Source organism: Neomonachus schauinslandi, chromosome 12, assembly GCF_002201575.2.
Source record: "Neomonachus schauinslandi chromosome 12, ASM220157v2, whole genome shotgun sequence".
NCBI classification, from domain to species: Eukaryota; Metazoa; Chordata; class Mammalia; order Carnivora; family Phocidae; genus Neomonachus; species Neomonachus schauinslandi.
In genome coordinates, this window is record NC_058414.1 from 35,282,362 (window position 1) to 35,306,679 (window position 24,318).

General features: G+C 39.2%; 1 protein-coding gene across 3 annotated transcripts in view; it reads right to left on the reverse strand.

Annotated features, from left to right (window-relative positions):
- Positions 1 to 24,050, reverse strand: part of PEX1 (peroxisomal biogenesis factor 1) — a 41,584-nt gene extending 17,534 nt beyond the window's left edge. The window contains exons 1-13 of one of the 3 annotated variants that reach the window (XM_044919914.1): positions 23,842 to 24,050; positions 19,265 to 19,408; positions 16,464 to 16,547; positions 15,937 to 16,051; positions 15,136 to 15,842; positions 13,683 to 13,802; positions 10,692 to 10,815; positions 10,376 to 10,476; positions 9,390 to 9,472; positions 8,101 to 8,233; positions 3,324 to 3,420; positions 1,946 to 2,116; positions 139 to 293 (exon numbers count right to left, since the gene is read on the reverse strand). In XM_044919914.1, coding sequence (XP_044775849.1) covers positions 139 to 293; positions 1,946 to 2,116; positions 3,324 to 3,420; positions 8,101 to 8,233; positions 9,390 to 9,472; positions 10,376 to 10,476; positions 10,692 to 10,815; positions 13,683 to 13,802; positions 15,136 to 15,842; positions 15,937 to 16,051; positions 16,464 to 16,547; positions 19,265 to 19,408; positions 23,842 to 23,970 — 2,163 coding nt within the window. In that variant the 5' untranslated portion in view covers positions 23,971 to 24,050. The remainder of the gene's footprint in view (positions 1 to 138; positions 294 to 1,945; positions 2,117 to 3,323; positions 3,421 to 8,100; positions 8,234 to 9,389; positions 9,473 to 10,375; positions 10,477 to 10,691; positions 10,816 to 13,682; positions 13,803 to 15,135; positions 15,843 to 15,936; positions 16,052 to 16,463; positions 16,548 to 19,264; positions 19,409 to 23,841) is intronic. The other 2 variants (XM_044919915.1, XM_044919916.1) reach the window with 2 other exon arrangements.
- Between the last annotated feature and the right edge of the window lie 268 nt (positions 24,051 to 24,318).

Consider the following 24,318-nt stretch of genomic DNA (forward strand, 5'->3'; position numbering starts at 1 on the left):
AATAATAAATTTATAAGTACAAATATATATAAATTATTTAAAATAAATTTAATTAATTAAATACATAAATAAAGTAAAATTGAAAAATGGTTTATATGAAGAGGGGCATAGTTCAACAATCTTCACAAGTAGTATTACCTGATTAGGAGGTTGAATATGATGGACACACTGAAATACGTGAATTCCTTGAGCAGAGACAAGCGAAGGATGCAGAGAATGTTGAAACTGGCTTGTGGCAATCAGTGCAACCAAACTTCCCATGGAAATAAACTCTTTCATCATATCACTCAAAGCTAGAATAAAGCAATACAGTGTAAAAGCTTAGTAAATATAAACATGAAATTTAAGAATTATACACTCATTAAAAATAATAACCTGGGGGCACCTGGGTGGCTCAGTCGTTAAGTGTCTGCCTTCAGCTCAGGTCATGATCCCAGGGTCCTGGGATCGAGCCCCGCATCAGGCTCCCCGCTCTGCAGGAAGCCTGCTTCTCCCTCTCCCACTCCCCCTGCTTGTGTTCCCTCTCTCACTGTCTGTCAAATAAATAAAATCTTAAAAAATAAATAAATAAATAACCTGAATTTGAGCTTTTAGGTGGAGTGCAAAGAGTATGGATCCTTCATACCTTCTAAAAATTAAATCTGCCACTCATTCACTGATTGATTTACTGGGGACCTAGTATCAGCCCCACTCCAACCAATCTAATGGAGGCAGAGGAAGTACTGTAAACTCAGTCTGTATACTCAGAACAATGCCTAGGTGGTTCCTTACTTCTAGATCTTAGAAGTAAATGAACAGGAGTCTCTGAAATAAATACAGAAGGATGATAAATTCCCATATTGTGCTCTGTTGATTAGGCAAAATACAGTTCCTATTACAATGACTTCCTGAACAATCTCTTTCCACCCCAGGTCTTGCCAGGTTTGGTTATTAGGAGGTCAGAACTGCAACAGGCATTAATCAGGTGTATCTGAGTCTTGACCTAGAAATTTGCAGCATTCCATTAAACATTACACTAACAAGTTTTGCAGATCCTACAGGACTCTAACTCTGAGATTAACATGGGTTTATAATAACCCAAGGTACTGTGGTTGCATTTTGTCTCTGTTCCAGCTGTCAAGAACCATGAGGCAGCTACATGCGGCCAAATCCTCTGACACTCCCCCAGCTCCCTGAGTGAATTCTAAGCTCCAGGCACAGGGTAGTCACTAACATCCCACCATTTCTCGTACCTCTGTGCCTTTGCCTGTGGATCGATCATGCTTCCTTTGCTTCCTCGTTAGCTGCTTCATGCTATAATTTCTACTCCTCCGTCAAAATTCAGTTAACTGCAGTTATCAACTCCCCCCAACAGCCTTCTCTGCTAACTCCTTACCACCCCTCCCAGTCCCAGTTGAGGGTGTGCGCTCCTACGGTGCCCCACGTACATCTCCAGCAGAGCAGATCCCACCACCTCTGAGCTGTGCCACCCTGGTCAAATGACTTAATCTCTCCATTTTCATTTATTCACCCGGAGAATATTTGCATGTAGAGTACAAAACAATCGTAACCCAGAAAAGGCACTCAATGCATGGTAGCTACCATTATTATCATCAGTATTCTGTATGAAAATTGTCCGTTTACTTTTCGTTCCGCTCCTAGACTTTGAGAACACAACTGTGCATAAGCATTAGACAAACATTTGTCAAATGAACAAAGCCAGAGTAAATCTGTACAATGAAGCAATTTCTAATAAGCACAGGAGAATGAAAAGACCCCAGAAGACTAATCACAAAGCTGCAGAATTTTCACACTGCACTTGTCTACCAATTTTACTAATACAGAAGCCTCAAAAGCAACACGTAACATCGCATTATCTGAAGAGAGCAGATTTATCAGTAAGACTAAAACTGTTGGCTAACCAAAGGAAAAGGCCCACAGCCCTGAGCGGATGCGTTTCCATTACCATGTGCCAGCCGCTGGCTCTGCATGGCCTCAGGGCCGTGCTCATGTTCTGGGACAGCAGGCCGGCCTACAATGAGGTCAAGGTCGTCCAGCAGAATCACGGAAGGCTGCCTCCATGCCACCTCGGAGAAAGCCAGCTCCAGGGTTTTTTGTACGTTTTCAAGCCTTTTCCCTTAATATGGGAGATATGAAATGGTTTTAATGTTATTTCAGGCCTGGTAAGTTCCGGCTGCCCTTTTGAGAGCATTAGAAAAGCTCAATATCGATTTAACTCTGAAAATTTCAGCCACATTTTGTCAATATACCAATCACTAAAATTTGTTAATCATTAACTTGGTTTTAATTAATGTAGTATCAAAGGACTCACTAAAGAACTGAATTTTATAAAGTGGAAAAAAAGGAACATGCTACTGTAAGTCCTGTATGTACGTATTCTTACCTGGCCTTACTCCACAGAAAATTTCAGATGGCATACAACAAAACAGTAAAACAAAGGAGGATGTGGAAGAACGTTAAATAAGAGTAGGGGATCAAGATTCAGATAAAATCAAACATAAACGTAGTTGTCCAGAGATCCTAGAGTTACTATATTTCAGTCATACATTGGCTTCAAACTTCCTGGTGAATTGCCAACTTTTAATTTTCAAAGAACAGAAAATACACAAATTCGTAAGCCAAAATAAAGAGTTCCTGTTACTTAGGTCTACAACAAAACTTTCACATGAAGCCTCAAGTAGGACTCTGAGAGATGGACAGTCTGTCTAAAACCACCTTTGTAGCATACGAAGTAATGGGTTTTTGAAGGCTATTTCTTGGTTTCTTACCACATACTAGATAAAATACACAAACACAGAGCATGGGACTAATTGGGATGACACGGTAGATGTAGCCAAGGGGGAAAAAGTTACTCAAAATAAAATCTTTCCAATCTTGTTTTTAAAAAAAATAGGTAATAAGCAGTAAAGACCTAAAAAGTACCAAAGTGTACATGGTAAATTGTAATTCTCCTCTTCACTGTCCATAGCCAGCCTTCCCCGCCTCACCCAGGGTTTCTCTAGCAATTCAGGGATAATGTATACCCATTAGAGTACACCTTAGATACTAACGTTCCCAGAATGGTCTAAGTTGGCATTTTCAGGAATATAGTTTACAAAGAGTTTTGGCTAGGAAAAAAAGGAGGGGGCCTCCATCAAGTATGGAGAGTTTAAAAAATTTTGCTGAAAATATTAGAAAGCCAAAGATGTTAAATTTCTTAGGAATTTCAATGACTAACAGAAAAATTAAAGATCAGATATTCACATTTATTAGATGAACGGCATTAAATAACATTTCCGTCTTTCTAGCAAAAAAAGGTTTTATATAGAGTGTTATATTCATACCTCGTAAAGTTTTACAGTCAACTATCTCCACGTGGGCATCCAATATGTCAGATGCTTCTTTACAGACTGCCTTGGCTAAAGTTGATTTTCCAGTGCCCTAGAAAATAATTGCTTCATAAGCAATATATTCAATCACAGAAATAACTTCTGTTACTGTGGCAACCATCAAGATTCAGCCTCACTGATCAAGTGTACACTACCCAATGTTCTATGTCTGTTATATCTCAATAAAGCTAGGGGTTAAAAAAAAAAGAGAGAAAGGAAAAGAAACCCTACATCCCTGGAGCTCTAGGATCATATTATGGTGGGTGACGTTTAGTATAAACTAATAGGAAGGGGTGAAAATGTGGACTCAGGAAGTTTTAAGAGCACTGCAGGTAAGTGGGAAAGATTTCCTAAATATGTATTTAAGTCTATCAAAGAAAAATATGTAATATTCTGCAAAGAAACCAGGAGGCTCCAGCTTCCCAGCCTTCATATGGGAATCCCAGGATTCAAGTAGTACAGAAACACAGGCGAGGGTAATAGAGGACAACCCAACCTCTGGAGTATAAGCCGCCCAAAAAGGGGCATTTCCCACCCCAATTGGTACTGACACTAAAGATAATAAATTGCTTTGAGAAAGTAAAAAATGTATATACCAGTCTAGTACTGTGTGAAAAGACAGGTGTTACTAAAATGACTTTTGTTTCAAGTTGTTAGAAGCTGGATGTATCCTATGTTCATTATAGGGCAGAGACAGAAAATGCACATCTAATTTGTTTTTACAATTTGTGAAAACAATCACTAATAATTTCTTTTACCTTTAAAAACAGGCAATGCTTCATTATTTACTAGAAGGGAATAATGTGAATATTAAATAATTTTTCTAGAGAAATGAACCCTAATCCCATTTAATTTCAACTATTTTTATCTTTTTTTTTTTTTAAGATTTTATTTATTTATTTGACAGAGAAAGACAGCGAGAGCAGGAACACAAGCAGGGGGAGTAGAAGAGGGAGAAGCAGGCTTCCTGCAGAGTAGAGAGCCCGAAGCGGGGCTCGATCCCAGGATGACCTGAGCTGAAGGCAGATGCTTAACGACTGAGCCACCCAGGCGCCCCTTAATTTCAACTATTTTTAATGGAAACATTTATTACCCACTTCCCTATTATCTTAAATTAACTGTAATTTTAATCCAGTTTCTTGATCATTTACAGTATTACCGTGACAACCAATTAGTGTACCATGTGGCCCTCAGAGACTCTTAAGGTGGGCAGAACTGTTTATTTTTATATTAAGTGACTCCCAGACTATATAGGGTTTGATCCTGGTTTATAAAATATGCAAAAATACAAAATAATGATAAACATTTAGCAGAGAAAGGTAAAAATGTTCTGTAATCATCCCACCTCACAGAAGTAGCCAAAGTCAACTGTTCTGATGTTTCATCCTTCCAGACACTCCCCACACATTTTATGTAAATTTATGAAGATGGGATTATTTGTTCGGGTTCATGACAAATCACTGTCCTCCTTATGGACAAATATGGAGCCACACCCATTCCCCAGCACGCCGCTGCTGAGACATACTGGACTGAAACAGGTTCCATAAGCCCCTTCCTAATGTACATTAATGCTGCTTCCCATTTTTAACTATTATAAGTAAAGCTAAAATAAATAGCCATATGCCTGTTTACTTATTTGTCAGATTATATGTTCAGAATAAATTTCTAGGAGTGGAATTACTATATCAAAAGGTACACGTTTAAAATTTTGCTGAACATTGCTATAGTGTCCCCTAGAAAGGTTGACATTGGTAGGTTTTTATAATTCTTTTAATACAGGTTTTCTCCTTCAGTGTACTATTATTTCTTACCCTCGTTGCTTTGTCTAGCTTTAAGAGCCCTGCACCGGTTCTAATATTTTGTTTTTCAGCACCATGAGCTGGCAAAACAGCCAAGCTTGTTATACAAAGTCTGAAATTTGGCAGGCACTCAACAAATCCTACCATCAATACAGCTTACAGAATTGCATTTACATTTAAAGTCAATGGGCTCCAGGGGCGCCTGGCTGCCTCAGTTGGTGGAACATGCAATTCTTGATCTCAGGGTCATGAGTTCGAGCCCCATATTGGATGTAGAGATTACTTAAAAATAAAAAATCTTTAAAAAATAAAACAATAAAGTCAATGCTCTCCAAAGAACAGAAATTAGGGGTGCTGAGATACAGGTCCCCTGCCATAATCATTTTGCCTAGTCAGAGGGCCTTCTCCTCACATAAAGTCATTCACATTTGTATAATAGCATTTTTCAGTTTACAAAGTGCTTTCACACATATTATTTCCCTTAAGTGAAGTTAATCCTAAGAAGGCAGATAAGAAACCAAAAACCTGCCTGAGGTCACAGCCGGTAAGTACATGACAGAGGTGGGACTCAGATCCAGGTCTTCTCTGCTTGTTCTTTCTATTAACCATGCTACCCCTAGGTGAGATGGGGAAGGGAGAATATTGCTTTTTCAAAATAAATACTCTACAATGAGGATGCATTTTGAAATCTGACAAAGAAAATCTAGAAACCACATAGAATAGTTGCTATATGTCACCAGCCTTGCATATCTGCAATAAATCCCACTTGATTATGGTATAAATTCTTCATATACATTGGTTGACTTGATTTGCTAATATTTTGTTGAGGATTTCTGCATCTATGTTCATGAGAGATATTGGTCTATAGTTTTCTTTTCTTGTAATGCCTTTGTCTGGTTTTGGTATTAGGGTGATGCTGGCCTCATAGAATGAGTTATGAAGTACTCCTTTTGCTTCTATCCTCTGAAAGAGATTGTAGAAAACTGGTGTAATCTCTTCCTTATGTGTTTGATAGAATACACCAGTGAACCTATCTGGGCCTGATGCTTTCTGTTTTATAAGGCTATAAATTATTGATTCAATTTCTTTACTAGATATAGATCTTTTTATATTGTCTATTTCTTCTTGTGTAAGTTTTGGGAACTTGTTTCTTTCAGGTAATCGGTCCATTCATCTAAGATGGTTATCACATTTGTGAGCAGAGTTGTCCATGACTATTACTATTTTATTATCCTTTTAATGTTTATGGAAACTGTAGTGATGTCCCCTCTTTGATTTCTGATATTACTAATTTGTGTCTTTTTTTTTCTTAGACTGGCTAGAGGCTTATCAATTTTATTGATCTTTTCCAAGAAGCAGCTTTCAGCTTCATTGATTTTCTCTATTGATTTCCTATTTTCCATTCACTGATTTCTGCTCTAATTCTTATTACTTCTTTTCTTCTGCTTACCTTGGATTTAATCTGCTCTTCTTTTTCTGGTTTCCTACAGGGGAAACTTAGGTTATTAGAGTAGTTGCTATATTTTCAATAAGAATCACAAGAAAGCAACTGGGCTAGTAACAGGAAAAAAGTTATTTTACTGGAGTTAAAAGTGAATGGAATTGAAAAAGCCTTAAAATCTTGAAATGAAAGAAAGAACAAGCACTCACAAAGATCATACTGTACCCCTGAAAACAATACTGCATTGGCAGAGAATAAAACTGTAAGCCCTTAAAAGGACAGGGGAAACCCTAGCAAAATGAAGATTCCTTTTTTTTTTTTTTTTAAATATGTATTATTTGAGAGAGCTAGAGATAGTGAGAGAGAGCACGAGCAGGAAGGAGGGGGAGAAGCAGGGTCCTGGGATTGAGCCCTGCATCGGGCTCCCTGCTCAGTGGGAAGCCTGCTTCTCCCTCTCCCACTCCCACACCCCCTGCATGTGTTCCCTCTCTTACTGTCTCTGTCAAATAAATAAGATCTTTAAAAAAAAGAAAAGAAAAGAAAAGAAAACTATAGGCTAATATCGCTCATGAATTTAGATGTAAAAATCCTCAACAGAATACTAGCAAACAATGGAGCACCTGGCTGGCTCAGTCAGAAGAGCATGGAACTCTTGATCTCAGGGTCATGAGTTTGAGCCCCATGTTGGGTGTAGAGATTACTCAGATTAAAAAAAAACAAACTGGGGCACCTGGGTGGCTCAGTTGGTTAAGAGTCCGACTCTTGGGTTTTGGCTCAGGTCATGATCTCAGGGTTGTGAGATCAATCCTTGTGTCGGGCTCCCTGCCGAGCAGGGAGTCTGCTTCTCTCCCTCTCCCTCTGCGCCCCCACCCTAACCCCCAATTCGTGCACGTGCTCTGTCTCTCTCAAATAAACAATCTTAAAAAAAAAAAACTTAAAAAAAAAAAAGAGTATTAGCAAACAAACTTGGCAATGTATACAAAGAATTATATACCACAACCAAGTGGGATTTATTACAGATACGTAAGGCTGGTTCAATATTTGAAAACCAATCAACCCTATCAACACCCTAAAAAGCAAAAATCATACAATCGTATCAATTGGTACAGAAAAAAGGCAGGGATGGGGCGCCTGGGTGGCTCAGCTGGTTAAGCGACTGCCTTCGGCTCGGGTCATGATCCTGGAGTCCCGGGATCGAGTCCCGCATCGGGCTCCCTGCTCGGCAGGGAGTCTGCTTCTCCCTCTGACCCTCCTCCCTCTCATGCTCTCTGTCTCTCATTCTCTCTCAAATAAATAAATAAAATCTTTAAAAAAAAAAAAAAAGAAAAGAAAAAAGGCAGGGAGAATGTCACCTTATTCATCACCACTTTCTATATTTCCCAAGCAAATGTAGCCTTCCCAAATCTTGTGTTAACAACCCCATATAACAGATGATCAAAACCCAGAGAGAGAAAAAAGTGATTAATGCAATGGGCACATTTTAACCACATACCTTTCCTCCTGTGAATAAAAGGGCTCCATTCCTAAGTCCTGCCACCAGGGACATCAGCTGTCGAGACAAAGGGCGTCCCAGGAGGCTATGAGTGATGTGTTCCATGGAGGATACACCTAAGGAATTCACTCCTCTGCAAAATATATACATTGTTGCATGATAAAACACTGAAGCAAGATAAAATCCAGCTGTAAAAAATTCTGTAACTTTCCTTCCCAGGCTGGTTAATGATTTTTAAAAGAGTAAAATGTGGAAATTTTCCCTTACTTGAAAGTATATTGAATTAATGCCAAATCTGAGTTAACAGCTTTTAAAATTAGTTTCATTACTTTCAAACATGTACAGTAACTAGAAGTTTTGTCTGAACAGGGCATCTTAAGGAATTTGTCTTAACACACACGGACACCCCTCTCAAAATGATTTTTGGTTTGGTAATCAACATAATCATAAATGCGTGCATTTGAAGAGTTAGGATAATTGCAGACTGATTTCCTCTTAAACTTAGCCTTTGAAATCCAGTTTCAATTTGTAGATTATACAAGCACGAACTTCAACCTACTTCCTGACTCTAGCACTTTCTTTCTGATAATAAATATAAATTCCTAAAATCCGAGTCTGAAGAGATTTTACTTTCAACATGAATAATATGCTGTATTTAAACATTGTTACTTTATGGTTTAATCCTTTTATGAGCACATTTACAGATTATACTATTACAGGAAATCAAATCACTACCACTACAACTACAAAAAGCCTCTGTGAAGAATGGGAAGATGTAATGATTACAGGAGATTCTCATATTGCATAAGAGATAAAGAAATTAAGAGGGGGTTCTTTTCAGACTTGTTTGGTTTTAAAAGTTAAGGAAAACACAAATAATCCCAATTAGTAAATTAATAAGATAGTTGAAGGAATAACTTAATTTGAAATATTTTTAAACATTCAAATAATATTTTTGGATTTAACGTTTAAAATAAAGGTATTAGCTCTAAGAAGTACTGTTTTATTCAAGCACATATGATCCGAGTCATACCCAGTTGCTTCCTTCTCACAAATCAAATCTCAAAGCAAAATTTCTAATAAGCTTCAGCCCTTTATGTAGTTACCTAAGAAGACAAGGCAAATTACCATGCAAGGTGTGAAAATAGAAACAATCCTTGAAAAAGTATCTATAAATGCATTAAGATTATTCAATATTAACATCTACTTTAATGTTCATACATAAAAACCCTGCCAGAGATCATGTCAAACATGACTGTAAACATACTAGTTTGGCCAGAACGTCTTACCCCAAGCACTTCAGCTTTAAAAAAGGAAGAATAAAGTCAATTTCCTCACTGTTTTCTTCTTTTACCATAGGGTCTAGAAGGACCTATAGTAGCAAGGAAAAATCAGTTTTACATTTCAAAGTTATATCTTTGGCCTGTTTTTCTCAGGTCCCAGGAAACTGAATTACTGATTCTGTTACACAGAGAGAAAAGACACACTGTGCATGCAAGATCATTACTCAAAATAGCCTTCACAACAATAATTTACTCAACCAAGGAACAAAAATATTTATGGTCAACAACCAGTAAAGGATGTCATCTCCTTCATACATTTTAAGGACACATCTTTATTTGCAATTTTGATGTGTGTCATATTTACCCTTCACAAGTCTTACATTTTTACCTCCTCTGAATGGTATTCCTTCAGTTTTATCTCAAAAGTAGAGAGACAATGTCTAGTTTCCAACCATTCAAATTCTAAACAACTAGAGCATCTTTAATCCTATAACAACAAGAGTGAATATCCTAACGAAAACCTAATATTCTAAAAAGACCACTTATAAAATCCTTCTGGAAGAAAAGTGATCTGATAATATTTGTTAGGAGCTGAGAATTTAAGAACTGCCAAAATAATATGGGTTATTGCAAATATGGGTTACAGCAAAGCTGCAAGTAAAAATATGAATTTAAAAAATCAAACCCCTAAAGCTAAGTTTTCCTGTGTTTCAATACTAGAATAATATGAAATCATGACTCATTTAACAGTTAACACAATCAATTCTATTCTTGAAACTTAACTGTGCATTGATTTTAAGTTTAGGACAAATCAATTTGTTTTTAAGTTAAAGAGACTATATAATAAAATATTTTAAATCAAGTTATTCCTTACTCTTATTCACATTTCTAACACACTTCAGGATGCAAAGTCTTACAGGTAAACTCATACTTTATTATCGATCCTATGTGACAAATATTATTTCATTAAATATTCAACAGTATGTGATTACTTGTATTGTGGTCTTCTGCAGCAGACTAGTGCTCAACAAAAAAATGTTTTCTTTTTCTTTTTCCCAAGAATGAACTATATTTAGAGAAAACTCCTTCAACCCTATCAAAAAAAAAAAAAAAAGGTAATAAATGTAGAGTTAGCACTGAAGCAGAGATGAAATAATTTAAGATTTAAATTTATTTAAATAAAGGTATTCTTTGATATGTAAAAACATTTACTTATCATTATATTTCCTGTTCACACGTATGACAGGTTGGAAAAATCATGAAAACTTCTTCAATAGGAAAAATATCAAAATAACAAAATGTACCCACCGTCTTTAATTCTCAGCTTAATATATTCTTCCTCTGATAGTATCAAAGGAAGTGTAGTGGTAGTACACTGCTGTAGCCATGAAGAGAACGCAGTTTTTACATCTTCTTCACTTACATCTTTAGGCTGCCAGAGCAAAGGGAAGAACAGTAATGAATTATCCAAATACCTAAGTGAACGTTAACATCATTAGCTTAACACCTTATCGTGCTAATAATATGTAAACCTTGATACAGCTGATGCACCTTAAACAAGCCTCTTAACCTCTCCGAGCCTTGTTCGCCTCACGTAAGAACCATTAGCTGGTGTCCATTAGGAGGAGACTGGTCAATTAAGTCAATCACGGTATATACCCATTCAGCAACAGTTTGGCACAAGTGATTACATGTGCTAGTTCAAGATGCAACGAGCCTGGCATGACCATTTATTATCTGTGTAAGTGTGTGCAAATTAATAAAACTGTCTGAACCTCAGTTTTATAATCTATTAAATGGGAACAACTAAAAAATAATTAAAAAAAAAAAAGCAAACCTTACCAAACAAAACCAGGAAGGATGTTCATATTTTAGGCACAGATTTGGGATTTGACATTACAGGACAAGCAGGACAGTGCAGCCTGAAGAGACATTTACAGGGGCGCCTGAGTGGCTCAGTTGGTTAAGTGTCTGACTATTGATTTCTTTTTGTAGTGATCAGGTTCTAAACTGAGCTTAAAAATGGATGAGGAGAGAACAGAAATGGACCAGCTGAAAAATGGTAGAATGAATAGAGGTTTATTTTCCTAGGCACATATTAATGATCTTTCCTACATGAATCTCAGGGTCATGAGGCTGAGCCCCACATTGGGCTCCGCACTGGGCATGGAGCCTGCTTAAGATTCTCTCTCTCCCTCTCCTTCTGTCCCTCCACCCCCTCGCTCTCCCTCTCTTAAAAAAAAAAGAGCAAAAACAAAAAAACATTTACAGAAGTGGTGAAATTTTAAACACTCCTTATCTCTATGACCACTGATACATGTACCATGGTTTGGCTCACTGGATCACCATTCCAACCCCATTCTCCCTTGCCTCCCTCCATTAACGAGGTGGGAAAGAAAACTCCATTCCCAACCTGGAGCTGTGTGTGTGTGTGTGTGTGTGTGTGTGTACACACATGTGTGTGCCTGCATTGTGACCAATGGTGTACAATCAGCAATCATTGGGAAGGGCTTCTCCTCCTAATCGAAAGGTAGAGAAACCTTGCAGAGAAGGCTTTTGCTTTGAGCCTTTCCTTCTGCTGCCAAGAATGCAGACGTGATGCCTATTAGTACAGCAAATGCCTTGCATCTAAGAGGAGGAAAGTTACAGGCTAAGGATGGCAGAAAGACCAAAGGAGCCTAGATCCTTGATGACATAGTTTAACTACCTCTGAGCTCCTCCAAACTTCTTTGTACATGAGAAAAATAGGCTCTTTATATGCTGAAGTGACTTTTTTTTTTTCTGTTAAGCAGGCCACAGTGTTATACTCAATAAGTACAGTGTTAATAAACTGTTCAAAAGGAATGAAGAAATTCTAAGAGAAACACTATTAATTTTTAAAGTTTTAAAATCAGAATTAAGTTTTTAAAACCTATTTGAAGCTAAAAACAGGAATACCCAAAAATTCATGTAGGAAAGATCATTAATATGTGCCTAGGAAAATAAACCTCTATTCATTCTACCATTTTTCAGCTGGTCCATTTCTGTTCTCTCCTCATCCATTTTTAAGTGTACAATTCAGCAGCATTAAGCTGCTGATTAAGCTCAGTTTAGAACCTGATCACTATAAAAAGCAAGCTAAACTAAGTACAGGCATTGCTTTCATACTCTTAAAGATCACAGAAATAGTCTGTTTGGATATTACTGGGCAATGGGATTAAACACCTGAAGGAAGAGCGGCTGGCTGGCTCAGTCAGTGGAGTATGCAAGTCTTGATCTTGGGGTCATGAGTTTGAGCCCCACGTTGGGCACAGAGCTTACTTAATTAAAAAAAAGCCAAATTATCCATGTTTGCATTGGCACAATATACATAATATATGTGTTGCTTACTAAAGATTTCTTGGTTTCTCAAAAAGTTGAACAGAATTACCATAAGATCCAGGAACTCGGGGTGCCTAAATGGCTCAGGTGGTTAAGCGTCTGGCTCTTGATTTGGGCTCAGGTCATGATCTCAGGGTTGTGAGATCAAGCCCCACGCTGGGCTCCGTGCTGGGCGTGGAGCCTGCTTAAGATTCTCTTTCCCTCCCCACCCCCACCCAGCTCTCCCTCTTTCCTTAAAAAAAAAAAAAAAAAAATATATATATATATATATATATATATATCTCAATTCAACTCCTAGGTATACACCCAAAAGAACTCAAAGCAGGGACTCAACAGATACTTGTATACTAACGTCCATAGCAGCATCACTCACAATAGCCAAAAAGGTGGAAACAACCCAAGGGTCCATCAACAGATGAATGGAGAAACAAAATGTGGTATACGCATACAATGGAATATTATTTCGCCATAAATAGGAATGAATACATTCTACAACCTGGACGAGCCTTAAAAACATGTTAAGTGAAATAAATCAGATGCATGGGACAAATATTATTGGATTCCACTTATATGAAATAACTAGAATATGCAAATTCATAGAGAGAATATAGATTACAGGTTACCAAGAGCTGGGAGAGCAGGGGATGGTGCATTATGGCTGAATGGGCACCGAGTTTCTGTTCGGGGGCTGGGAAAGTTTTGGAAACTGAGGGTGGCGATGATTGCACATAATGAATGTAATTAATGCTGCTGAACTGTACACTTAAAAATGGTTAAAATAGCATTCTGTTAGATATATTTTCCCACAACAAAATAAAACAAAGACTTCTTTGCCCTTCTAGCAAAAAGGAATACAACATTCCTGTTACTTGGCCAAAGCAGCTAGAAATTTTACATGACATGTAAAACAACTGTGATAGAACATAAATTTGAACTCACTAAGTTTTCTCTAGGTTGTAATTTTAGAGATCTTGGAATTTTAGGGGTAATTTCCACTGGAGTTATTCTGACTACTGCATGCATTTCTATATTTAGTCTCTTTCTCAGGTCATCTGGAATCTGAAATTTAAAAATAAATATATAAATATGTGAAAACTTGATTTAAAAATATCCCACAGCATACATAGTTATTAACTTCTATGAATTCAGGTAAATTGATGGAAGTTATCAAGATTTGTAAGAGTAACCAGATGGGTATTCAGGCACTGTTTTATCACAAGCATTTCCATTTTTCCCCTTCGTTTCTTTATTTCCACACCCTCTTCGGAATGAGATCCATCAATCTGGATCTCTCAAGTCAAGCCTGCTTGAGGACTGCCACTCCTCGGTGCCCATAGCCACCAACCTTTCAAGTGGGGCGGGAAGTATGGACTCCTCGCTGCCATCTTATATGGTCCCTAGGCCTCTACCTGGCACTTCTTCACCCTGTCCTCACCATGTGTTTTCAAGGAAAAAAATGGGATTGCCACCAAATGGCAGAACCATTAATAGAAAAGAGAAGTCCTAACCAGTTCAGTGTTAGACATTTTTATTTTGAAGATGCAGCAGGATCTCCTAAACTAAGAGTTTAGAGCTAACGGAAAATAATGAACTGACGGTCTGGAATTTTAGCAAACGATGTAGGCTAAAGAGATGAAAACTTTGTCAGTTGCCAACACAGAGGTCAGAAGTGAAACTGGCAATAAAAGAAATCTACAAAGGAGATCCCCTTCCTCTCCTATTTTTCTTCCTTGTCCTAGTAATTTCCTCCCTTTATCACCATAAAGTCTCGCTTCACAATGGCTCAAATTAAGTTCAAATAAAAGGGGCTGGTGACTCGGTCCACATAAACTAAGCATTACTATCTGAGGCCAGAATGAGGAGGTGGACACTGGTCGCTCTCCTCCCCTCCACAGTCCCACAAAGAGCGGATTCCAGCAGGGTAAGCAGCTTCTGGGTACACCCCTCACGCTATGGGTCTCTCCCTACCTCGGTACTGCCCTCAAGTCACAGCAAGTCCTTCCTTGGCTTTCAGGAACTGGGGAACAAACCTTCTGCAGGCATTAAAGATGTGAAGCTTTGTAAGGCACCCCATGCTAAGCGTGAACTTGTCAGCCAGCCCGCCTGGGTGTGAATCCTAGTTGTACTTACTGTGTGACTCAGGCAAGTAATTTTGACCTCTCTGGGCCTGTATCTTACAGCTGTCCAAGTTTCCTTAACCAGAAAATACGCAATCTTCACCCAAACAAGGACTTTACCTGCAATCATAAATGTGTCCCTGCAGGGACTTTAGACACTCTTTCTTACTGTACTGATTTTCAAATTGTATATAAAATATTATTCTAATACATAATCTAGAGAATTTCAAGCAACATGAAATTGCTTTCTCCCTAATAATACATTTTATACTAACCCAGACTTTCCCAAGATGAAGAGCTTCTACAGTTTTGGTGTATTTGATGGCATTCTTCAATTCCTCAAGTCCATTCCAGACTACTTGTAGCACACAAGCCTTAGCTGCTTCCGAGTTGATCGGTTTTTGATCTAGTGGTTCTAAGATCTGCTTCTCTTTTTCAGGTGACAGGATATTTTGTTTTGTTTTACGTTGCTTTGGAGAAAATAGCTTAATTAGCTTCCCGTAGGTCACAGTAAAGCCGGGCTCCACATCAAAATATTCCTGGTCCCATGGAAATACATGAACGGCACAGTGTCTGTGAAACTCCGAAGTTGCTGTTGTGTTACACATACTGGGAGGCTGCGATTTGCACACTCTGAAAATATTGTCTAGGGGAACAACTTTGGACTGCATAGTTTTGAATGCATTCATTTCAGTTAAACCCCAGGATAGCTCCGGTTTCTTCTCAGACCCAAAAGAAAAAATGCTTCCTATCACAGTCCATAAGCTTGGCATGGATGGTGAGCCAGTGGTCACCCCTGAGTCTGTCTTATTAGACCCAGTGCCTGTCAATCCTTTTTGGTCTCCTCCGGAATTATGAAATTTCCCATGTGCATTATCTGCTTCTGAAAATGTATTCTCCTTGGCTTGGCGGGTCTTTGGCTGAATAAGGAGTTTAGTGTCAGTTTCCAGCCTTCCATAAGCAGCTGCTGGTGTTAGTGCAACTGTGTGGGGAAGCAAGCCATCAGTACACATTCACCTCTGCCAAGGGCTCAATGCTACAGTGTAGAACACAATGGAAAGTACAACAGCACCTACCAGTTTGGATAAATATGTAAGTTTGCTGATCAACCCAGACAGGAAAAATGGCTTTTGGAAAAACTATTCGAATTTGATCCAGAAGATGCTGTTCGAGGGAAGCAGCATGCAGCTCCTACAACCAACCAACAAAAAGATCTATTCACTTTACCTTTTGTCATTCCACGTCTAGGAAGGAAATCACAATTCATTCTCCTAACTTGAACCAACTCAGAATACATAATGTAGCTCAGAAAAGAGAAATCTAAAGACACTGATATTTTGGCTTCCAGTTATGGAATGATTAAGTCACAGGGATAGAAGGCACAGCAAGGAAACGTAGTCAGTGGTCTCATAATGGCACTGTCTGGTGACAGATGGCAGCTATACTTGTGAGCACAGCAAGACGTACAGAGACACTGAATCACTATGTCGTACACCTGAAACTGCAGGGACATTGTGTGTCAACTATACTTCAATATAAACAAACAACTATGCTGAAGTAGTTTAACGTTAAACTGGGCTGGTTCTCATTGTATTTTCTTTACCAGTATCTCCCAGTCATCTGCTGAGAGGGGTTCCACCTCGACTTGCTGACAAGACACCACATGGGAACACAGCTTGAGAAACACCTGGAAAAAATGGAAAATGTAAAACTACTTTTAAAAGACTTTTTGTATCCCTAGGAAATGAGAAGTTCTCTTTAGGTAAGTAAGTGTGAGCGAGTGAATGAGTGCGCATGTGTGCCTCTATGTACTGTATAGATCTCCACTGGACAAATATTTATTAAGCACTTATCTTAGGTAGGCCTTGATATACTCAACATTTTAGGAAAAAACTGTCTCATGACTAATTATAGAAAAAAGGAAAATATATCCTAGCGCAACATATTTTTAAAAAAATAAAGATAAGGGGCGCCTGGGTGGCTCAGTCCGTTAAGCGTCTGCCTTCAGCTCGTGATCCCAGGGTCCTGGGATCGAGCCCATGGTGGGCTCTCTGCTCGGCAGGGAGCCTGCTTCTCTTCCTCCCTCTGCAGCTCCCCTGGCTAGTTCTCTCTTTCTGTCAAATAAATAAATAAAATCTTTGGAAAAAAAAATGTAAGAAGAAACAATGACATCAAGTCATGGCTTGATCTAATATATATACACTTTATTATTTATAAAAGTTTTTTTTTTTTTTTAAAGATTTCATTTATTTATTTGACAGAAAGAGACACAGCAAGAGAGGAAACACAAGCAGGGGGAATGGGAGAGGGAGAAGCAGACTTCCTGCTGAGCAGGGAGCCCAATGCGGGGCTCGATCCCAGGACCCTGGGACCATGACCTGAACCGAAGGCAGATGCTTAACAACTGAGCCACCCAGGCGCCCCTTATTTATAAAAGTTTTATGACTTAGTTTTATAACTAACCTCAAACCATGGTGCTTCTAGAAAAGTAAAAAAAAAAAAAAAAATGCAGAGACAGAGATCAGAGCCAATTACTTACAAGTATAAACATTCACAGCTAGAAGTAGAGTAAAACAAATGTGTCCTCATTCCAGTCTATGGATATATACGAAATGCTAGTGTATCTCAAGAAGCTGGAATCCACCACCTTACTTTCTTTCCCCCCTTCTATAGGCATTTCTGGGGATTGAGGAGTAAAATCCAAAACCACCAAGTGTTACAGGCTCCAGTGAACCAGCCCTTCCTTCTCTGCTTTTGTGGATTGGAGCCAAATTTCCCCAAATGCCTCACCATCAGTGAATCTCCCTTCAGCATCTCCCATATGCCCTATTTGAAAAAAAGTGATTCTGGGGGTGCCTGGGTGGCTCAGTCGTTAAGCGTCTGCCTTCGGCTCAGGGTCCTGGGATCAAGCCCCACACTGGGCTCCCAGCTCAGCGGGGAGCCTGCTTCTCCCTCTCCCTCTGCCTGCTGCTCCCCCTGCTTGTACTCTTTCTGTCAAATGAAAAATTAAATATCTTTAAAAAAGAAAAGAGTGATTCTGGGAAAGTACAAAGCAGCTCCTGCCCACCAAGAAGCTATAATCCTGGGTGAGCCAGTCTACTTTGTTCCTATTCTTTGGGAGATAGTGCCTTAGGCACAATACACAGAGGATCCGCAGAAAATCCGGTAAAAGCTCACTCTGAAGCAAAGAGGCATTAAAAACACACAAGACTGTTCGGAGGCTGATGAAGACATCAAGGTTGGGAACAGGAAGCTGGTGTTTCCCATGGGGAAGGACCACATACTTGAAGAGAGCAGAACTTTAACTTGCTATGCAATCCTGGGCAAATTGTTCTATTTCCCTAGGTTTGTAGAGCAAGGCACCTAAATTAGTGATACCTAGGGTCGCTGTGGTGCTAAAGTTTTAAGATTCTACCAAAGATTTAGGGTGAGCAAAGGACTAATAGTAGGCCTATGGATTTATCATTAGTGGCCTATTCTCATTATCAAAAATGTGCATGAACAAAATCAGTCTGTGTTCAAAACAAGTTAAAAAGATGTGATGTTCTTGGATACTGTTGTGGGAAACTGGAAATAGAATGCAATTTAGCCCCATTTATCAAAATTTTAAATATGCAGCCCCCTAGACTCTGCAATCCAATTTGTAGTATTTTATTCCATATATATATATATATATATATACAAAGATGTTCAATGCATATTGTTTGTAATACATGGAAAGGTATCTCTGATATATTTTGTGGGGGGAGAAAACTGCAGAAAATGTGTATGATCCCATTCTTTAAATCCTAAAGGTGTACTGAGATCCCAACATACAATACATACTCATTCTAAGGCTGGGGTTAAAGAAAGAGAAAAACATTTTTTTACTCTTACTTGTAAAATATTTGTAATGAATGTGTATTACTTCTGTAGTTTAACATATTTAGAAGGGAATAAATTGGTGAATACAATAAAATGAAAACACAGACATAAGTCCTTTAGCTTTGGGGTTTACAACCTAAGCATATTAAATTCATAGCCAAGACAAAAATAGAAAAATAACAACTCTTTTGTTGGACAGTTTCAAGTATGACCCTGGAAGGTTAGAAGATTTGCCAGAAACAAATGAAGTTCAATAACAGTAAGTAAAACTCAATAATTCATAAAGCAAAAATAATTACATACAAAATTAGAGAACCTGGAAAGTGAGTAAAATAGAACACAAATTCAAGTAGGGAGCAGACCACAAGATAATGACTTAACAACAGTATATAGTTAACTTGAATATCCTGGACTGGTTACAGTAGCACACAAATTAGGTGTCATCTCACCTCCTTAAAAAAATTAATCTGAACATTTTCTTCCCATTGCTATATTATGTGACATTAGGAGAAAGTCATAGTCATCACATTTTGTACTTACCTGGTCCCCATTTGAGAGTCCAAGTTTCTGACCAACTTGTCTGTTAATTTCAGCCACATTTTCACCTTGATCACTAAAATGCCTACCTTCCACCCAACTCAAGAATGCAGGCTGGTGACCCCAGGCTACTTCTATAGCTTGATTCTGTTTATTCAAGAAATAAGAAAGGGGGTGGGGAGAAGAAATAAGAAAGGAGGGGTGAGAGTTTTTATATGCTTTTCTGGATTCACATAAAAGATAAACTATTAGTGCAACCCACACATAAAAAAAGAGTTCTACGGATGGATGGTAGCTCTCTGTTGTGCACATTAGAGCATTTAAAAAGCTATAAACAGGACACCTGGGTGGCTCAGATGGTTAAGCATCTGCCTTCGGCTCAGGTCATGATCCCGGGGTCCTGGGATTGAGTCCTACGTCGGGCTCCCTGCTCTTTGGGAGCCTGCTTCTCCCTCTGCCTCTCTCTCTCTCTCTCTCTCTCTCATGAATAAATAAATAAAATCTTAAAAAAAAAAAAGCTATAAACATTTCTAATAACCAAAGCTGGTGATGCTATGGGTGAAACCAATACCCTTATTTTCTTATTATTTTTTAAAGATTTTATTTATTTATTTGACAAAGAGAAACACAGTGAGAGAGGGAACATAAGCAGGGGGAGTGGGAGAGGGAGAAGCAGGCTTCCTGCCTAGCAGGGAGCCCGATGTGGGGCTCATGTGGGGCTCGATCCCAGGGATCATGACCTGAGCCGGAAGACGCTTAACAACTGAGCCACCCAGGCGCCCCTCCCTTGTTTTCTTATGATGCAAATTCATTCAACCACTCCAAAATTCAAAATGGCAATAGGTAGCCAATGAATTTACCTAAACTCTGAGCCATGTATATATATATATATACACACACACACACACACACATACTTATTCTGAATTAATGATTCGAAGAAAAAAACCACACCAGAACGTATCTCTGCAGTATTTTCTATAACAGTGAAAACTTAGGACTGTCTTAAATGTCTATTAACAGGAAAATTATTAAATGAGCTACAAATTTACTATTTTAGTAAAGCATGAGTCAATAAGTAGAAATATATGATCATTAAAAATGTAACAGTATTTGTTTATTAGAAGAGAATAAATGTACATGGTAAAAGCACAAAAATTACAAAAAATAAAAGAAGCTAGGTTCCTGTTCCCACAGGTAATTACTGTTAATAGTTTCTTATGTACATTTCCAGAAATTTTATATTACACAGCTTCTTAAATAATTCTGAAAGTTTTACAACTATGGAATTATAAGTACAAAAATCAAAATATAAAAGGCACATTCCCATTAAGATCAATTATATGAAATATGTTAAGTTTGTGCCTAAGGACTTAAAAAACAATGTTTTCTATGATTAAAGAATTACAAACTCATTACCAAAACCTTAAAAAATATATAAACTTGGAAGAAGAAAGGAATTACTGATACTCCCTCCACAACAAGACAACCACATGAACAATTTTGTCTAGCTAATCCTATTTTCTATGCAAAATTTTTAAAATAGTTGTATATTATAGTCATGATTTAGTATCCTTTTCCCCACTTAGCATTGTATCATAAGCTTTTGCGCACACATATCATTTTTTCAATAAAAAGTAAGGACTTCATTAATAGCCATCAAAACTTACCCATCTCAGGAAGTTTTAGTATTTTGAAAGTCATTTATTTATATCAAAATAAATTCATTCATTTACATCAAACTTTACTACCTCAAAACTGATTATATAGGCCGCTTACTGTTTCTTTAAATAGGAAAAATTTCAAAGGATGTTGGAGCCACTTCTGATGCAATATAACGTACTTTAAATTAGCCATGTTATTAAAATGTTATTAAAACTTTGTATAGAAGAAAGTCATCATGTATCACTTGTGTAATTTTTCCCACAATTCACAGGATAGTCCAACCGCTCAGGGTAACAAAACCTTTCCATCACGCACAGTGTGATAAAGTATACAGAGCCCTGGATTTGGAGTCAAATTCCAAATTAACTTGTCAGCTGTGTGTGAGCTAAGGTTACAAGGGTGAAGATGACCAACTGGCCACGTGCTTTCACACTCTTTCATCAGACTCTGTGGCATATAATTTCATAAGAAGAAACTTTCAAAACCAGAGATGTTAAATAAGGAAATACAAAATATGCCCTGAAATATCAAAGAGGAGGGTTCTACCAACTCACTGGAAAAGGGGAAAATCAACTTTATTAAATAGGAAAAATACTTCAGCTATTCATTTGGTCAAAACGTAGTAACCAGCTCCATAGTCATAATATATGTTCAGTTGGATTTAGTAAACTTTGCAGACTAATATGAGTCCATTTTCATGTAAAACCTTTCCCACCTGAACCACAGAACCTCAGATAAAGAGAAGAAACCAACAGACTGAAGAGAAAGCCTGCTTCTCAGGAGGTCAATCAACAAAGACTGACCACCTGCTTCTGCCTATACCTGTGGTACTGGTATCACCTGGAGGGAACTTTCAGGTGGAATCACAGGTGGTCAGGCCTTAGGACCGGCCAGATCTGAGGCCTGGCTTCTCCCCTGCTAACACAAAAAGAAATGACAAGTCTGCACCTGGCCATTTCTGGAGGGCGATTTAGGTTTATCTGTCTGCATTCAGTGTGGATGTGAATCCTTTCCCCCATTTCAGCAATCACAGCAAGCACTGAGCCCAGCATACAGACAAAATAACTGAATTAAAGCAACAGCTCTCAACTAGGAGCGATTTTTGTTCCCCAGGACACATCTGGCAACGTGTGGAGCCACGTGGAGACGTGTTTTTTTTTTTTTTTTGCTATCACTACTGAAAAGGAGTTGTGTTACTGGCATCTAGTGGACAAAGATCAGAGATCCTGTTAAATATCTTACAATACCCACCACAGTCCCCCACAACAAAAAATTATCCAGCCTAAAGTGCCAAGGTTAAAAAATCCTGAGTTAAAGCATCTACTGGGTATCCAGTCCTGAAATAAGGACTTGGATAAGCAAAAGACGATACTTGAAACACAGAGTACAAGTGAGATGTGTCACATAAACACAACAGTGAAGTTTTGAAAAGGAGACAAATGTGAACAACCCAGAATTTGAAAGCTAGGCAGAGGTAAGATTATGCTCAGCTTTTGAAGGCATGAAATGAAGAAAAACGTTTTGGGGAGAAAGAATAGCATGAGTAAGAGTACAGAAGTAGGAAGGAGCTGGGTTATGAAAGAACAGTGAGAAGACCAGTCTGGATGCTGCAGAGTAAGAGACAAGAGGACAAATTACCTGGAAATGGTACCCACCTAGGAGGGCTAGTTTCCTAACATGTGAAAGTACAGAAATGATCTAGTAGGTCTCAATTCTTGTGCATCCAAGTAGCCCAAAGATATTTTTTAAATTACAGATGCCTGAAGCTCACTCCCCAAGATTCTGATTCAATAAGTCTGAGGAAGGACCAGAACATTCGTATTTTGAAAAGCTTAAAGGTAAATCTGACACAGGCCAGGAAACTATTCTTCTGACCCTCTTCCCATTACAGCATTATAGGTATTATGTACTCCATGCTTCAGCCCAAATAAAACAATTCAACACATTAACTCCCAACTCATGACTTCCTGCTTTAATAATTACCTATGCCCTCTAAACCAATAATGCTAGGGGAAAAATAATCTAGAAAAATAGTTCCAGAAAAGTAAAGTGGAAAGGTGGGATACTTAAAATTAATGTAAACTCTTAAATATGCACTCCTGCATGATTAGCCAGTGGTGGGTACCATGCATCCAGGATTTCAAATATTCTATCCCTTTGCCCGCATAAGCATACTCAAACTCAGAGACTATGTGCTTCTATTTCTAGTTATGAAAGCGCAGATGCTGTATCTCTTTTAATAATTAATTAGAAGGGTAACGGCAGGGGTTCAAGTATCCTACCTATGTACTTCCAAATATGCGTAATTCTGCACATTTCTGGTACACCTCGGAACTGTTCCAAGCATCAGCGACACAGGGAAAAACCTTATTTTATTAACCTACCCCGCTCGGGGGACACGGTGCTCAGTCCCTGTTAACGTACCCTGTTAACCTACTGGGACTCTGCAAACCAAATCTGCCCCTCCCTCTGGAGGCCGGGACGGCAGCCGTGCAAGCACCTGGAAATCACTAGCAAGAAAAACATTTTTTTTTAATTAAAAAAAAAAAATTAGCGAATTTCCAGGAGCTTTTCCAAACTGGAGAAATATTTCTGAATGCAGACGTAGAATATTAGGATGCTTGAAAGCCCAGTCTCACCGAGTGAAAACACCTGAAAACAGGGCAAGTTAAAGGCCCAAGGCTGCACTAAACGTGGTGTGGGCTGCAGAGCCTACCCCCGCCGGCCTTGCCCTCGAGCGGCCCTCAGTCTGGCCTCTGAACGGCTCGGTGGCGACGAAAGGCAGCCCGTGCCACGCCTCCCAGAGACGTGAGGGCCGCCGCGTCCCTAAAAAGTCTTGGCCCCGTCCGACCCCAGGCTGCCAACCAGGTGTCCCGAGTCTGGGCTGGGAGCCCCCGTCCAGGGCCGGTGCGTTACCTGCAGCAGGTGCAGCTGGGCCACGAGGCGCCGCGGCAAGTGGAGGAAGCAGTCGCGAGCGTTGGTGAAGACCACAGTTACCGCTACCCCACCACCCTCCGCACCCGCTAGGCGATCGCTGCCCCACATTGTGGACGAGCGAGGAGCAGCCCCCAGCCGCCCACTCAAGCGGACGGGGGCCACTGGGCAGACCGAGGGCGTCGGAGCCAAAGAAGATCGATCGGCCCCGCCCCCCCTCGCCGCGCGCGCCCGGACGAGGAGGGGCGAGCAAGCTGCTCCAGCTCTCCGAGGTCTCTCCGCCAGGCCGCTGGAGGGCGGCACCTCATTCACCGAAGACTCACTCACAGGAAACGATGCCCGACGCTGTCGATTCTCCAGCCAATCCCGGCACGCCTTGACCCATCTTCCTCTCTTATTGGGTGAACAGGAACGCGGCGAGCCGGATGTTGTCATTTTTGCAAGGGCCAAAATAGGCAA